The following is a 17,562-nucleotide window of genomic DNA, read 5'->3' on the forward strand; positions in this document are numbered from 1 at the left end:
CTATTAATTCTAGTTCCAAAGTATCCCCCACCCTCTTCAGCCTCCTCAGGTACCAGGCACACACATGCTGTACATACATACAAGCAAAGACACTCATACACATAAACATATCTAAAAATTAAAAGCAAAAAATTAATATTTCTTCAACATAATGAAAATACCCAGAGACATAAACTGCTGTATAAAACCATCCCTGACACTGAATGTTCCCAATTCTGTGATAAGCACACTGAAAGGAAGCCATATCCAAGCACTCCTGGCCCTGCACTCAACAGCTAACACCCAAACTCCAGCTGTGATTCTGTTTGTTTTTGTTTTATAAATAAAACCACCAAGTGTTCAAAAATCTGTTTTAATTATATTTTTATGAAGTCCAGGAAGAACATCATTGTAATTCATGGTACAAAAAGCAAATGACACCTGAACATGCAATAAAAAATGGATTCACGATGAAAATAATATATGTCAGTACTAAAATAGAGTTACTTGGTCCCTAAAGGGAAAAGGTTTCTTTTAATTACCTATTCACTTGGATTATGAGAAAATACATTTTTTTTTCTTGAAATCTTTGGGGAAGTTTTCTGTTTGCGCTACTCTGAGTTTTAAGTCTAAGGTAAGTCTCTTTTCCTTTATTTTTTTTTCTTTTTGAAGACAGGGTCTTACACTGTAGGTCTGGTTGACCAGGACTTTACTATATAGATCAGGCTTGGCCTCAAACTCAGAGATCCATCTGCCTTTGTTGGGATTAAAGGCGTGACCCACCATGGCCAGCTGAAGTTTCTCATTCTGAAAGCCATTATTTTCATTATTTCACATCAGAGACACTTCAAGACATACTTCAAAAGTATGACAGACAGTTTGGCAACTGAATTCTTGTTACATACAAAGCCATTAGCAAAAATATGTAACAAAATTTATGCAAAACAAACCATTTTGTCCTTATATACAGAGTTCACTTTCTTCCTTAAAGCCTATTCTAAAAGGGGTTTGAGGACTGGAGAGATGGTATCCATCTTCATGGAATTCCCATTTTGGGCGAAGTGAGGAAATCATAAAGGGCAAGGTAACTATTTTAAACAACTCTTTTAAATGAATTATAAAGTTGAATCTGTGCCTTTCAATTTAGAAGGAGAATGTAGCTTCAAATACAGAATCCATTTATCTTTGGAAACTCTAGTCTTAATGAGCTCAACGCTCAGTGAGTAAAAATGACAGCCTTGTGACTGTGACCCAAGGACTCAGGAAAGAGCATTTTTGTGCAACATGCACACGCTGTGACCCAAACTGCTGAGAAGTTTCACATCGAGGGCATGCACACATTTCATACTGACACAATTTACAATACCTTGGGGGAAAGAGATCATGGGTTCCTGGGAAATGTCACAGAATCTATCTACAAATGCATAAAGTGAGAGAACACAGGAAGTCAGAGGGAGACCCAAATACAAGTTCAAAAACACACTTGAAAATCATTTCAAAGCCAAGGATCATGTTCGCTGACGATGGGAAAATTCTAACATCCTATAGAATATCATGTAAACAATGAAAATGCAGCTTTATATAATTCACAGTCTCAAAAGAAAATAAATTTCCGGTTTATCATCACTGCTTGGCTCTGTCTGCAGAACTGAATTATCTGAGCAAAACTGGTCCACGTAGCCATACCGAAGGGCTGTGCATGCTCCCTCTGGGATGCCTCGGCCCTCCAGGCCACCAGCTTTCATGTTCCTCAGGTAGCTTGCGATGTATGAGCCTGTGGAGTGTCGGTTCACAGCCAGAGCAGGAGCTGAAGGCTTACTTCTGAGGACTACTCCTCCTCTAGTGCTGTGGCTCATAGCTTTTTGCTTGCCAGCTTCCTGCTTCTCCTTGGCACGGCTGGCAATGTTTCGGACTCTGCTCTGACTTCTTGAGGACAACTTTCTGACTAACGCCCTGGGACATTGATTGGCATCCTGCTTTGAATAGAGCACTTGACAGCTGTCTTCTTGGTCAAAGGACACCAGCTTTCGGAGCTGTTCAGTTAGGGCATCTAAAGGCTCTAAAGACTTTGTCTTCATAGTCACACTCTTGTCTCTAATGCCGTTTGTCACAAAACTTCTACTAATACATTGGTATTTGCTTTCAAAGTTGCACGCAATGTCCTCTGATGTTAAATCCCCCAGACTTTTGGATTTACAAGGACTTGGCAGTTTCAAAGCAACCAAAGGAGCATGTGTTGACTGCGTGGGTGTGGGGGCATGCATATCTGGAGCCCTAGGCTGGTTTGTTTTTGCATCTGAACTTGAGAAATGGTTATGCACAAAGCCAGCACCCTGATAGGTTAGGTGAGAGATACTTTGATTTTTGACACCTTGAATATTGTTGAATATTTCAGGGGCAGAAGGCAGGAGGGTATCTTTACAGTACCTATTCCTGAAGCCTCTCTGGACCTGCTCCTCCATCTCCTGGCTGTGCTTCAGTTCTAGTGGAGAAACAAGTTGATTCAGACCCTCTCCCCTGTAGTCACAGGTCGTTAGAGACAGGTTTTCAGATTCTCCATCGATTTCCACAAGGCTGCTCTCTGCAGAATTTACACAGAGAGCAGGGTCTATTACATCTTCCAGGCCCAATTCAGTGGGAAGAGGAGGGCTATTCATCACTTGTCTCGGGTCCTTTCCATGAGTGGGGCTTTTGGGAAACTGGCCAGGAGAAGCATCAGGGGACCCAGGCAAGTTGCCTTCTATGACCCTTGCCTTGGCTTTATCACAAGGGTCATTACCTGGTTTTGGTTTAGAGAAGGGAGAGGCAGTCATTTCACGAAGAACGGTGTCATTTGCAGGTTTGGTGGTCTCAGCATTAGAGACCTTGATCAGCTCAGGAGATGAGCACAAGAAGGAGGCCTTGGGTTTCCCCTGGGGGAAACCATGCTTGACGGGTGTTTGTAGACCCACTGTGTTAGGCAAAGGAGCACTTTCTGATGTCACATCAGTGCAAAGGAGACGAGAGACCACAGCAAGGTTAGCCCGGTGGTGGCTCTCTTCAAACTGACCAATCAGTGCTGAGATGGAACTGCCCGGCTCATTCTCATTTGTTAAAGTAACATCATCGATGAGATTGGAAATTTCAGTGTCCTGAAGAATAGCAGTTGAGTGCAAATCAGGGCTGTCAGAAGAGAGCGCAGAGACATCAGATAGAGAAAAGGATGTTGCCGCTCGGCCCTTGAGCCTACTGCCTTCCAGGGTCTCCATCTCCAGAGCACTCCGAGAGAGAAGACTTTCAGACAACATGCTTTTGCCTTCCCTGGAGGCCTCAGCATACCCCTTTGGGTTGGTTTTCATCCCAGAGAGAGCTTGTGGTCCCTTCGTCGCAGGATCAAGTGCCAAATGCTGCCTTGGGGAGAGGGATTTTTTGGGACAGTGGGTTTCCTGGCAGTCATTTGCCACATTTGGTTTGGTTCTCCCACCCTTTGGACCTGGTCCTCCGCACTGTTCTGTGATGGGTACACTGGCGGTTGAGACAGTGCGGACCCCTTGGTTGGCATCTTTGTGGAGGAGGGCACTGGAGGAGAAGGAGAACTTTTTGTTGAAATTGGAAAACTGTGGGTCTTTTATAGTTGTCTCGCCCTTTCTTCCGCCATGCTTGTCCTCTGCTAAAGAAAACAAACAGCATTTTAGGTAAAGTGTATCGCTTTCTGTAGGCTCTGCTGACACTCACGTTTGTCTTGACACAGACAAATGGGAAATGTAAATCTGCTTTACGTTGTGACAGAATATAATTATGGAATAAGCAGAAGTTTGCAACACAGTGTCTGTGTGATGGATAAATGGTAAAATATATTTATAGGAACTTCACTGAGCTTCCTTTTGAATGTCTATTACATCAGCTGAGGATGTAATATTCATTGTCCAGAAAATGTCAATGAGTTACTATGCTTTCATGGTGAGGATTACCTTACGCTGCTTCCTAGTCAGATCTGTACTACAGAGAAGCATGGCAATAGAAACAGAACAAGACAGCTCTGTTAAACAATGTACTATGGCACCTGGAAACAAGACACTGTCAGCTTTCAATGTCATTTATGTATTAGCAACAAGCAAACCACACATGATATCATTTAAAAAAACATTTTGGCAAAATATTTAATCTAACCAATTAATTTCTAACACAGTTGGAATGTACAATATGTGCACAAAACTATGAGTATCTTTTGGCTTAAAGTGAAAAGATTACCAGATGACCAGTCATCAATTCCACATCACTACTAACATTTAATATTTTGTTGATATTTTTTTTGTTTCAGTATAAAAAAAATATATTACATTATTTCCCACTTTATGCCCAAAGTGGTAATACAATGGTAATTAAGGAAAACTGTAAAAACATACAATTCACAATAACCCGGGATACCTCATCCTATTTGATATGTGCTGAGGCAATTCAATGTTCAGTTATTTTTATCTGATTATTTAATTGACTATTAAATCTCTCGAAGTCATGATGTGAATGAAGAATTTTTTCACTAAAATATTTTCTCCTCACTAAAATTTTAATCATCATATAAAAAAAATTAAGCTTCCCAAATTGTAAACAATTAAAATCCTATAACTTCATTTCCAAAACGAACACTTTTGTAGAGACAGACTATTTAGAATTTTGTATTCTCCTTTTTCTCTACTTTATTTTTTGTCTGCAATTATCTGGGATCCCTGCAACGATTAGGTATCATTCCATATTTGCTGTAAATTTAATCCATACAATTAATTCTTATATCTTTTCAAATGTAGGAAAGAAACTCTGTCTTGGTCTTCCTTCCCAACTCATCTTCTGCAGTTAGGACCAGTTAGTACAGATTTCTATTGGACAGTTTTACTTTGCTGTAATAGGTTTTTAAACTACATTTAAAGCCATGTATGTCCTCTCTTCTCTGACACTATTCTTAGCAAAATTTCAACCATTTTTCCAGTACTTGGTAGGCTCCAGGGCCTTGCAAACTAGGAAATTTTCAATTTTCACCTCTCCCCTTTCTTCTAATGAAGTAATCAAAAACTGGCTTTTCTTTTCTCCCTGGAAGATCTTATAATAAGAACCAATACAAGCAAAACAGCATTTGTGGGAAAATAAATCACTGGAATTATATTGTTTGGATAAAGACTAATTTTGCTAAAATGCAAGGTATTTACAGTCTACTTGTTTGAGATAATTCCAGAAACAGTCAGTGGACAGTTTTCGAATACGAAGGGGAGTCACAGACACAAATTCAAGAGCTCTTTGTCACATTGTAAAGTGGCCATTTCTTATCATCAGGTTGTCTCCAAGTTAAGGACGAAGATGGCTCCCAACTCCTACACTTACAAAGCCTGCAACCGAGCAAGAGCCGTGGGCACGTCTCCTCCCCTGCCACTATCCAGAGCAGGGAAGTGAGATCATAGGAAGAAAATGCTGCCTCAACCACACCTTAGGGAAGAAAAGATTTTTCCAAGTGGAATCAGCAATGGGCTTTTAACAGCATCCTTTCCCCATGAACATTTCCAACTACAAAAAAATATTTTAAATAGTGAAAAGTAATGCAGCTGCATTCAATCCCAGAAAAGCCAGGGTGGGTCTATACAACCTTGGGACAATCTTTAAAGCCCTTGTCCCTGATCTAGGCCGCTACCACTCAGAAACCAACACTGTTTTCTTTTTGTAGGTTTCCCTTTCCTCTCAGAGCCGCATGCGCAAAGCCATCACACCAATGCTCCTCCCCTTCCCCACGGATGGAAATGTTAGGTTCAAGGCCATAGTAGAGGAGGAAATAGCTCACTTTTTACTTTCTTACCAAAGTTTACATCCTCTTGCATAGAATTAACATTAGAAGTTGATTATTTTTCAGAATATTTTAATAGCAGAATGGTAACTATGTTGTAATGGAAACAAGGGACGAAAATGCAGCTTAGAGAAACCGAAAGCACCTTACCCAGAGAATTTTCTTTTCCATCTGTGTCTTTTGCTGCTTCGGATATGGGCAGCGACAAAGCCCCCAGAAGACTCTTGTCAACCGGCATAGAGACAGGGCGCACTTGCAGACTCCGCGTGGTCCTCCGAAGGACACCGTCCTGCTCTCTTGTGGCCTCAGAGACGGAATCTTTTATCTCAACCATTTCTTGGAATCCCACTTTGCTTTTTTTCCTGCCTTTGGCCGGAGCGCTGGCTGTACGACGCAGAATTCGATCTCCAATTGATCGCTTCCTAATATAATGGGAGTTGTTTTCTGAAGAACTGTGCCTGGGATTCTTATTGAACAGTCCCTTCAGACCTTGGAGCTGTCTATTCTGAGGATGAAAAAAAAAAGAACCAAGCACAAATTAAACACATGCCATCGTAAGAACGACTTGAGTTTGAAATGGCAGCTCCATGAAGAATGAACGTGAAGTGAAATTTTACAGCCATCGATTGAAGGACGATCAAAATAAGAAAGCAGCTCACAGTGGGTTCATACAATACCATGCACAGCTCATCAACATTACTCTGTGAGGAAGGCAGTCTTTCAATTTCATGGCCAACCTTTCTAGAACTTTCCTACCCAGAGATGATAAAATGGTAGAAAAGTTTCCTCGGGTAACAAACTAACAAAATTTCAGCAGCCTTGAAGCAACAAATGTGTGTTTCCAAATGGTAAGCAGAAGATGGAGAGACAGGAGGGGGCATGCCACCACAGTCATTTCACAAGACTATGCCAGGGAGAATGCAGGGCCATGCTGAGAAACTACCTTTGTAGCTCCTAGAAAGTGTAGTATGGTATAACTGGGGTTGAGGATTAGAGGGCTCCACTGCAGGGGAGGAAAAAAACAAAAATAACAATAACAAAAACGAAACAAAACACAATTGGGCTCATTCAAGTAGGCAGTGCCAGTCAACATAAAAGACTAGTGTGCCGACCTGTACACACCCTTCCTCCCACCTCTAAGACCTTCCCATCTTCTGTTCATTCCTTGTTCAACTCAACACCACCATGTTATGGTACGAGCATCCCAACCCAAACATACATTGAAAATAATAAATGACTCCAAATTGGTCATTTATTCAGGAATGAAACAAAAGTTACATAAAATACTTTATTTGTATTTTATTTCTGGGCTGAGTTTTAAACAAATGCTGTGTGCCTCATCGTTCCCCACCACCTTGAGTGAAGTTAGAGACATTACATAGTTAAACTGGCTTTCTGGTATTCGGGCATCATCTTAACATCATCTATGTATGTTTCCATTTAGGCTAACAGACAGAGCCCAACAAGCTGTATAAACAGGAATGCAAGACTGAACGTTTTCACCAACATTTTCAGAAATAAAAATCCTTTGTTCCCTTCTGCTGAATGATCCGAGGCTCAACCTACAGTCCTATTCAATTCCCAGTTGGATCGTGGCCACAGTAACAATGATGTTCGCCAGCAGTATGCTTGTTTACTCCATGGCAGGTGGTTCTCAGAGAAGAGCAAACCTACTTATGAGGCAGGTACCATTTTCACCTCACATTGACACATGGAGAGTGAATTCACAGAGAATGCCAGTACTCTGGACAAACTCCAGGCGACACAGACTATGGTCACGAGCAGCGTGGGGAAATCCTGGGCACTGTTCCATTCTACATTCCCACCAAGTCACATCTGGTCCTGAAAATCCCTGACAGGGGCCGAGTCTCCAGCACTTGGCATGACCAGAGGAGCACCTGCTGGGGTCCAAACCACCATCCCATTCTACAGAGAAGGGAGAAAACTCGAGGCAGAACTAGATACCTCTTTGTGATATTTGATCTCCTTTTCTCCCTATTTCCTTTTGTCCATCTCTTTCTCCTTCTCTCTTCCCACCTCCCTCTTCTTCCCCCTTTCATTCTAACTCCCCTATCTGTCTCCCCACTCTCCCTCTCTCCATTTCTTCTGTGGGTAGTTTTAAAGCCATTCACACTTTTTTGATTTTCAATTTACAATTGTTCCATATGAATGCATCCTGCCTAGACCTGGCTGGAATCATAGCTAGATTAGCATAGGCTATTCATCAAACCTCTGAGATACATTTCCTACTGTAGAAAATGGGGTCACTTTTAGAATTACAATAAAATTCAAATTTTAATGGTCTTCATTATTTTCATAAAATGATTGCCTGAAAGTATGATAGTCTTCTCAATTCTATTAAACCTAGAGAGAACCTCTGGGAAGAAGGAATGAGCACACCTCCTGAGTAGAGGTGGACAGGGACAGGGCAGGAACACTGCCTGAGCTTGCTCTGCTCCCCACAGACACCCACAAAAGAAGACTTTGTCAAATGTACATTCCTTTAATGAAATCAGTCACTTTCTTGAGGTTACACTACAGTTTTATGCTCTTTCTCACCTTTCCAAAGATCTCATTGATCGTAATGTGAACAAAGATGGATGCTTCTGTGAGTCCTTCCAAGTAGACATGCCGGTAGCCTGCAAAACCAAAAAGAATTGGTTCTTTGGGTCGAATTTGGCTTTCCAGAGGATACCACAGAATTACGTATCTCTTATTTATCATTCTCACATTTTACATCACATCTATCATATAACATGATTTACATAATGAATTTGACAAATATCCTGTGGAACCCATGTCATGTATTAAACCTTCCAAAGAGAAACCAGTAAGCCAGCATATAATAGACCCTATATACTTCTCTTCCACAGTAGAAAACAAACAAAAACAAAAAAGGAATAGCCAATCCAGAGAGGAAAGGCCAGCTTACACCTACCAGGTACTAGGCTGCTGAAGGTCACGGTCCTTTGTCCCACAAAGTCTCTTCCAATTGGATCATGATCCCACACAAGGAACCGAACTAAAGCTATTTCTGGCATGTGGACTGTAAATGTTAGGGTTTCTTCCCACACAGGGTTAAATCCTTAGAGAAACAGGAAAAAGAAAAATCAGCAAAAGCAAAGGGCTTGGTTGGAAATGATTTAGTAGCAACGTCTGTAGAGCAGACAGTGAAAATTGCTTGTAATGGTTATTAAACTCATGCAAATGCCTGAGCCTCTCCAGGATGCCCTGCTGAAGGAAAGCCTCTGAGTTTACTACACTATCAGAAAATAATTGGTAGGAAAATTGCCGGGAAATTATCACATCACATCAGTTCTATTAATCTCTGATGCCCATTGTATCAGGAAGCTTCTTAATCGTCACTAAAAAACTTCAATAAGCTTAAAAATTATAGTAGTATTCTAAGAGTATTTTAGCAGAAACATTATAGAAAGTTACCCCCTAAAAAAACCCTATTTCTCATCTACCAAAGCTTTTCCCGCTGGAGTAACTAACCACCAAGAACCACCATTTCATATGGTTCTTTATAGCTTTTGATTCTGTTGTGTACAACAGTCCTATTTAATTCCTAGAGAAACCCTGTAAGAACAGCAGAGCAGGGACTTGTGGATTCCCTTTGTTTTGTATTTTGAGACAGGGTTTCATGCAGTAGTCCAGGTTGTCTTGCAACTCCTGATCCTCCTGTCTGCACCTCCCATGTGCTGGGACTACAGACATGAGCCACCACACCCTGCTTATTATGGTCTAAATAAGGAAAACGTACATACATTATCAAGTTTCGAACTACAACTTTTTCAAATTTATACAAGTAACACATGCTTATACTTTTGAAAGTCCAAAACATTTGTTACTCATTCTATAGTTTATAGAACTGCTGTTCACAGAAATGTGTTGAAGGTCCTACAGTGAGCAGGAGGCCCAAACTAGACTGTGCACTGCACATTCTTAGTGGCTTCTCATGAAGCAAGAAGTTACTCTATTTCTGTTCGCACTGAACATGAAAAAGAAAGCAGATGCCTTGGTTCAAATACTGCAATAGTCTGCCTGTGGTTTGTCCCCTAATAATTTCCACTTTGCCCTATAAAAAGCCTCAAGCTCATTAAATAATGAGAGGCTGAAAATCAGGGAGCCCCTGCAGTGAACCAAAGAGATTATCTTTTTTGTTGACTCTGTCATGACCCCTCAGTTACATCTGCAACTGAGAAAAGAAGGAACAACTTCCTGAGCCCTGAAAAAATACAACATAAGGATGGCTTTAAGAATGTTATTTCCTCACGGGTTCACTTTACTTTTGAACAACTAACATTCCTACAAGGGGGCTCCCTGCGAACTGCTGATTTCTCAAATGTTTTGATAACCTTGATTTCAAATCATTTTAGGATATTAATTAATATAAATTAAGAAAATATGTATGAAATATTACTTGTCAAATATAGAACAAGCAAATATAATTTTATAAGATTATCCAGAAAAATATGCTAGATTTGGGTAAAGGTAACACCTTCTTGCCACTATTGAAATGCTGGCCACTCACCATATTTCAGAAATGAATGGGCCAGAGAATTCTGGCCCAATCTTTAGATACTTTCATGCTACAAACAAACAACAACAAAAGCCAAGAGAAACTGACTAAACACATCGCCTCAGGAATGAAAGTTTCAAGGAGACTCATTTATGAGAATACACAAAACACATTATAAGCAACACACTAGGAAGTATTCCCCTGGGTGAGTTTGGAATCCAGGTCTTTAAGAAGACACTCATGCTTTTCCATAGAAAGGCCAAGCAAGAGTCCTAGGGGTCTTGATTATAATAACTTCATCAAAATGTACCACGTATCCATCCCAGTTCTTCAGGTGTTAACCAAACCTTCTTTCCTTAGTTGCAGAAGTAACTGGGGGGTTATAACAGAGTCAACAAAAAGGATAATCTCGTTTGTTCACTGGTGGACTCTGATTTTCAGCCTGTCATCATTTAAGGAGCGTGAGGTATGTTATAGGGCACAGTGGTTGACTCCTCCTGAAACTACGTGTTTGATGGAACTTACTTTCCTTGGTCAGAAAGGAATCAGAAGCTTAGCGAGTGGATGAATTTTATCCGTGTGTTGAACACACGTGCAGATGGCAGTGACAGATCTCAGCCATCCTGCTCTTCCAAACAGGACACTTTTCCTAGTTGGTCCAAACTGCAAAGCACCTCCTCGGGAGTGCACACCGACCGCCATCTTACCATTGTCGTCCACCACCCGAGTCTGATCCTTGCAACAGTCTACTGGCAGTCCAATAATTTCAACTTCAACAAAGGGGTCAATGATCTGTAGAAAAGGGAGGAAGTATTAGTGCCCATGTCACATGCAAATGAGTGTTAATGATTCTGAGAATAAATTAGCCAAGTGTTCACATTTCAATAACCTTGATTTTACTACAAGCTTACTCAAAGAATTATAGAACCAGGTACAGTATTTTTAGATACATGAGTGAAGAGTGGAATTAAAACATTAAATTCTTCTACACAAGCTTTTACTCAAAGAACCTACAATTTCAGTTCAGGATACATACCCAACCAAGGTAGGAGACTCTCACATACCCATGCACAGAATCTCAGAGAAGTCGCAATCTTATGGTCAAACACTGGAAGCAACTTAAAGGTCTACCATGAGTAAGATGGCTACATTGTTCCAATGTCATAAGATCAAAATAAAAAATCTGGAGAATTATTTTGAATCACACAAGACTGGAGAAAAATGGCAATAAAAAGTTGCTGATGATTGAATTGAAAAATAAAAGAAGATAGATAATTTGAGGATAACCTGAAAGGGTTAGATACAGGTACTATATTAGATAATATTGTACTTTGTTGTAGTTTTACAAGAGAATGTCTTTGTTCTTAATCAAGTAGTGAGACAGTCACAAATGACTGCCAAGGAAAACAAACATGTAACCCCCAGCAGACATACTTACAAAATATGTAAACATGAGGGGACAGCAAGCATGTGCTATAAAATTTAATCATTGAATTAGTGAATTGAGGAGATCCATTGGACTATTCTTGCAACTTTTCTGGAGCTAAAGACTTCTCAAAATGAAAAGCTTAAGAGACACAAGAAATGTGTATTCTTTCTTCAGACATAAAGAAATAAACACAAACTTTCTGATTATACCAATTAACTAGTCCTGCTGTTGAACACAGAGCAGAAGGTAAAAAGAAAGGAAAACAGAGTGGTGGGTCCATCGGAGAAAGCTGCAGCAGACACGGAGGCCATGGCCCTGGATGATGTGTTCCTTTCTATACCTGGGCACTGTGCTATCTGTCAATAAGTACAGAGATTGGAAAGAGCCATTATGAAGAGTGGGATAAGCCTAGGGAGGAGAACTGTGTGTGTGTCCTGCGTTACTGTACTACACCATACCGCACTATGAAGAAGGGGATGAGCCTAGGGAGGTGAAGTGTGTGTGTGTCCTGCAGTATTGCACTGCACTGAACTGCGTACAGGTCAGATAGAGTTTGACACACAGCATTCACAGTGGTATGAACACACAGAGCTGTATGGCCCCATCCACAAGGTCAGGGGCGATAGTAGAGAGGGTGAAAACGCCGAGAGCCTGGAGCAATGGGAAGCCCTGAGAGGAGGACATGGAAACGGGACTGACTGGCCAGTGGGGAGAAAATAAAAGGCTGCTGTATCCTGCAAGAGAAGGACAGCAGCTGGTGACAGCAGTCTGCATGTGGCCACAAAACATGAGGCCAAGGAGCAGGCGGCAGTGAGGAAGGTTGCCAGACATGTGCGATTTAGAAGCTAAATACATGCTTTGGATCATGTTTCTGCCAATGAAGAACTCAGCCTTTGTTCTTTACATCCAAACTGCCAGCATCAGTCTTGAACTGTGAACTAATATCATGCCTTCAAGCCTCCAAAGCAGGTGATACTACAGCCCTGCAGGAACTCTGTGTGACTGACAGAAAACCAGCTCCTGCCTGGTAAGTGGAAGTCAAGACTTATTTAGGAACACAGACACAGGTATATACCCACCCACAAGCATACATAGACACACACACACACACACGTATACATACACACACACACACACACACACACACACACACACACACACACACTCATATATAAACCTCTGTATCCCCCAACACACGTACCCCTAAAGACACTGAGATGACTGCTTAAACAAAATAAAATAATCTCATATCTAACTAATTAGGCAGTCAGATGTGACTTACCTCGCCTCGGTCTCCAAACATAGAGTCAGGGGGTTTGGGAAGCTGCTGCCCACTGATCACTTTCAAGATGAGCTGTTTTTTGGGATTGGCAGGAAGTGGATCACCGGAAAAAGGGTTGAAAGTACCTAGGCCAAGTAAGGTAGAGGTCAGTAGCATAGGAGCACACACACACACACACACACACAGTCTGCCAAACAAACAACAGTGTCATTTATCACAGTGTTTGCTAAAAGTAAGAAATTATCATGTAACCATCAATGTGACTTTCAGCAGAAGCAGCAGCAGGCACTTCCATAGCTGTGTTTTCATTACACTCTTTCCAAAAGCCAGGGGATGGGATCCTTTAAAGCCATGTCGACAGCGCAACCATGACATGGATGGACAATCTATTTGAATGCCTGTAGCATCACAAGAAGGGCAGTTATACCAGATTCCAATTATTGTCTAAGCTATCTCGGGTCTAGAACAAATACAGGGAACAGAAAAAAAAAAATCTGAAATTAAGTCGAGAACAGAAACTCTGTTGTCTAACTTCTACAAATCCAGTTCAGTGGGTAACTCTCTTGCCGTGAAGCCTGAAGACTTGAGCCCAGTCCTTGGTGCCCACAACGGTGGGAGGAGAGAACAGACTCCACAAAGTTGCCCTCTGACCTCCACTAACATACATATAAACACACATGCCCACATTCACAACAATAATAATAAATTCAAAACTTTTAAATAGCGGAGTATCACCTGCATTCAGATACAGCTGTGACCCCGGCGCTTACCTTTGCACATCTGCTGCGGCTTGAGGATGTAGCCACAGTTGCCGTTTGCCTTGAATTTTGCCCGATTTAGCTGCATCATTCGTCCTTCAGACTGGTAGTTCAGAGCCACTGTGAACATTGAACGTTTGAGAGGATTAGAAGCAATTTAGAGTTAGTAAGGTAGAGAGGGGATGCCAAGGACCGCTCCTCTCAGGCCACACCCACCTAGCTGGCAGCCTGCATTCCAATAGGGCAGAGGGTTGAAGTTGCTGGAGTCGATGCGGTAGGCAGAGGGGTAAATCCTTGTGAGCTGTTTTTGGTTGTAGATCATGAATTGCTCTGACTTCTGCTGGACCACTTGATGTGCTCTTGTCTCACTGAAGGACAACACATTCCCTGTGGTCCCTAGCAGTCAAAGAAACAGGGAAAGTGATGGACGCACCAAAGCCAACACTCTCTTAAAAGACTGGATAACGCCAGAGCCCACCCACAGCCCACAGCAGAAGTGGATCCAACCTGTCCAATGAAAGACTTTAGACATATCAAATCCACCAAAGACCTTTCACAAGTTAAAGGTTCACCCCAGAATCAAAATGGGTTCAGAGTGACCCACCCCACTCCGTGGCAAGTTATAGGTAGAACCACCAAAAGAAAGTGTCAGGAAAAACAAAACTCAGAGACACTCTGGTTGGTGGCAGCTCATATGGACTATCTGAACCCTCCTCAGAAGAGGACCCCATTGTAATTAACTGAGACTCAGGTGCTTATCAGAACAAGAAGTTAAAGTATCTTTATCTATCACATTAAGCTGTAGCTGGTTAGAAACAGGAAAGGTTTAAGTCAAACATAAACAGGTATGAACAAATAGACAAAATTTGCCGTTTAACAAGCCACAATGTAAGCAATTTCTGACCAAAAAAAAAAAAAAAGACCCATTTAAGACTCCGTTCTTGGGACTCTGCTGCCAATGCAAAGCTGAATAAGAACTTCATTTGCTAAGGTGCCCCCATTGTGGGGTCCCATATTCTCCCATATTCCAGTTATTTCATTGATTCATGTCTGGTCAGCAAGAAGAGGCAGGAAGGAAAATTATTTTGTAGGTTCATGACATAAGCTGTATCTTTGGCAAAGATGCAGGTGACAGTGAATGGATGAAGCCACATATACAACTTACTCCTGACACCAGGGAGACAAACATTGAAGATGCTCATTAAAAACACGCATGTAGGGTTGGGGAGATGGCTCAGTGATTGTGCACTTGCCGTGTAACTATGAGGACCAGAGTTCAGATACCCAAAACCCACATAAAAGTCCAGTGGCTGTGGTGGCCTGCCTGGAATTCCTCCTTGGGCAGGTGAAGACAATGGAGCCCCACAGCATTGTCACCAATATAGCTAGCAAGACTAACCATATGGGTGAGCTCTGGGTTTGATGGAGAGACCCCACTCAGTGAATAAGGTGGAAGAGCAATGGAGGATGGTTTCCAACATAAACCTCAGGCCTCTACATCCTTCGGACTCCATATATGCATGCCTACTCCCACATGTGTGCTACATACATAGACATGTACATACATATAAGCAACATATAGGTCCGAAAATGTAAAAAGTAAAAAGCATATGTGAAATACATGTACTAGTGAAGGAAAAAATGTCATGTTGGAAAAAAAACAAAGAGCTTGAGTTTTGAAGGTGATTTGATCACTCATGGAATCAATAGAAATCTGTTTGAAGAGGGGCACAAGATAGATAGTGCCCATGCAGTAATGCCAGCAACTCTGGAGGCCAGGAGGAAGATTCCAAGTTGAAGGATTGCCTGCACTAAGCAAGTGACTTCAATGCCATCTCAGACAACTTAGACACTGTCCCAAAATCAACACAAGAAAAGATGTATGGCTATAACTCAGTAGTATAGCATAAAAATGGAGAGAGGCAGAAATGCATGGTGCCCGCACCTGGGTTTCTGCTTGGACAAGAAAATGTTGTCAATGTAGACTCTACAGATGTGGGGATCGTGTGCAATAAAACTTTAATCATTCCCCATTCTGTCCCCATCCATCTCTTGAGCCATCATCCCAGTGCCACAGCTGTTACCCACATTTACCAAACCTCACATCCTGGAACCTATGTACTCCTGTGTCTACCGGGCCTGCTGCAGAGGACCAGCCTGAATAAAGAGCAGGCTCGCCCAGAGTCTCATTCTCACCAGACTCTGACAAGGTGAGAGTCTAAATCCATGGAAACCAAGAATGGAATGCAGTTGCTGTGCTCAGACCATAGCTGTCCGGCTTTGCTTGTTGGCAACGTGGTCTGCCAGGGTACCTGTTGTCCTGGGGGCTATACTCCCATGGGTGGGAAAAGTTGACAACTGAGTCAGTGACATTTCATAGCTGGAACCTGAACTAGTCAGAGCTCAGGAGGAAGAGATGGGAGGACTGTAGTTTTCAACCTAGTGATTTTCTCTAGCATGGGCCTGTTCTCTGAAAACAATTACTAGTATATATTATGGACAGAATACATGAACAGAATTTATGCATCTCAACAAAACTGAAACTGAATGTATGTGCAGATTCTGATGGAAAATGCATTGAATAGAGCAGGAGAAAATACACTTATCGACAAACCCAGTTCATATGGAGCATCACTGCTGATCAATACCTGAGTTATTTTTTCTGATTCTCCACATAAACAGGCTCACCAGGGTATCGTTAAGATGACCTTGCTTACTAAGCTCGCATTAATTAGTATTCTAATGGAATTGAGTTGTTTTGCAGAAAGATAAGCAACATACTCATTATGTACTGTTCATTTTGTGTCTTTTTTAAAAAATTAAAGACAAACCAGATGGAGTTTAAGAGGTAAACAATACTCAAAACTGTTTTCCCAAAGCTACTAGGCTTGTGATTTCCAAAGGTATTATTAATAAACATGTTCATTCTGTAAACCAGCTATATATTCAACTCCATTCAGCTAATCCCTGGGTTAATCTGGGAGCCATGGGCAGTCATTATAAAAAAACATCGTTTGCTAGTTGAGAGTCTTGAGGTTTCCTCTTTCTCACAGATAGTGTTCATTTAAATTCTGCATAACTGCCATTGTTTCAGGAGGAAATCTAAACCCAGGTTGAAGAAAAGTCATCTTTCAATGGATACAGAAAGTGTACTTGTGGATTATGGCCAAGAAAAAAGAACCCAGGGAAGACTCCGAGGCCTGTGAGGACAAGAGCCTTTTCCCACACTGCTGTCTTTGTGCTGAGACCACTGAGAAAATGGTCGCCATTTCACTCCACTATAATTAAAATGGATTGAAGCACCACAGGACTCTTGTATCTCAATAAACATTTGGTGACAGAATGAAACAGGACACAAGGAGGGAAAGAACAACTAGGAGACTCAAAGATGAGGACAACTGTGACTGGACCCTCCTAGCTTGATACAGTGGAAAGCAGTGAGACGGGGATGGAGAGATGTCTCTGAGTTAAGAGCACTCTGAGGACCTTGGTTTGGTTCCTAGCACCCACAGTATTCTGTAACTCCAGTTCCAGGGGATCAAACACCCACTCCTGGCCTCCACAGGCACCAACCATGCATGTGGTGCACATACATACATGTAGGCAAGATACTCATATATACACAATATATAAATCATTTTTAAAAGAAAAGAACAAAGGAAAAATCCATGAGAACCAGTGATGCTGAAATATGTCTACTCTTTCTGTTAAAATTTCAGTCAGTGAAATAAACTACTTTATTCAAAGTCAAAATGTTTAATGAGAAAATGTGGTCTCTCCAGG

The 17,562-nt window shown here is 41.5% G+C and overlaps 1 protein-coding gene across 1 annotated transcript in view; it reads right to left on the reverse strand.

Moving 5' to 3' along the window:
* Positions 1-336: 336 nt before the first annotated feature.
* Positions 337-17,562, reverse strand: part of Plch1 (phospholipase C eta 1) — a 207,775-nt gene continuing 190,549 nt past the window's right edge. Inside the window, 9 exon segments of the mRNA XM_028894530.2 lie at positions 337-3,628; positions 5,936-6,290; positions 6,729-6,788; positions 8,345-8,424; positions 8,724-8,870; positions 11,018-11,102; positions 13,022-13,146; positions 13,792-13,899; positions 13,996-14,175. Coding sequence (XP_028750363.1) covers positions 1,566-3,628; positions 5,936-6,290; positions 6,729-6,788; positions 8,345-8,424; positions 8,724-8,870; positions 11,018-11,102; positions 13,022-13,146; positions 13,792-13,899; positions 13,996-14,175 — 3,203 coding nt within the window. The 3' untranslated portion in view covers positions 337-1,565.

The sequence above is a fragment of the Peromyscus leucopus genome, chromosome 6 (assembly GCF_004664715.2).
Source record: "Peromyscus leucopus breed LL Stock chromosome 6, UCI_PerLeu_2.1, whole genome shotgun sequence".
In the NCBI taxonomy this organism is placed as follows: Eukaryota; Metazoa; Chordata; class Mammalia; order Rodentia; family Cricetidae; genus Peromyscus; species Peromyscus leucopus.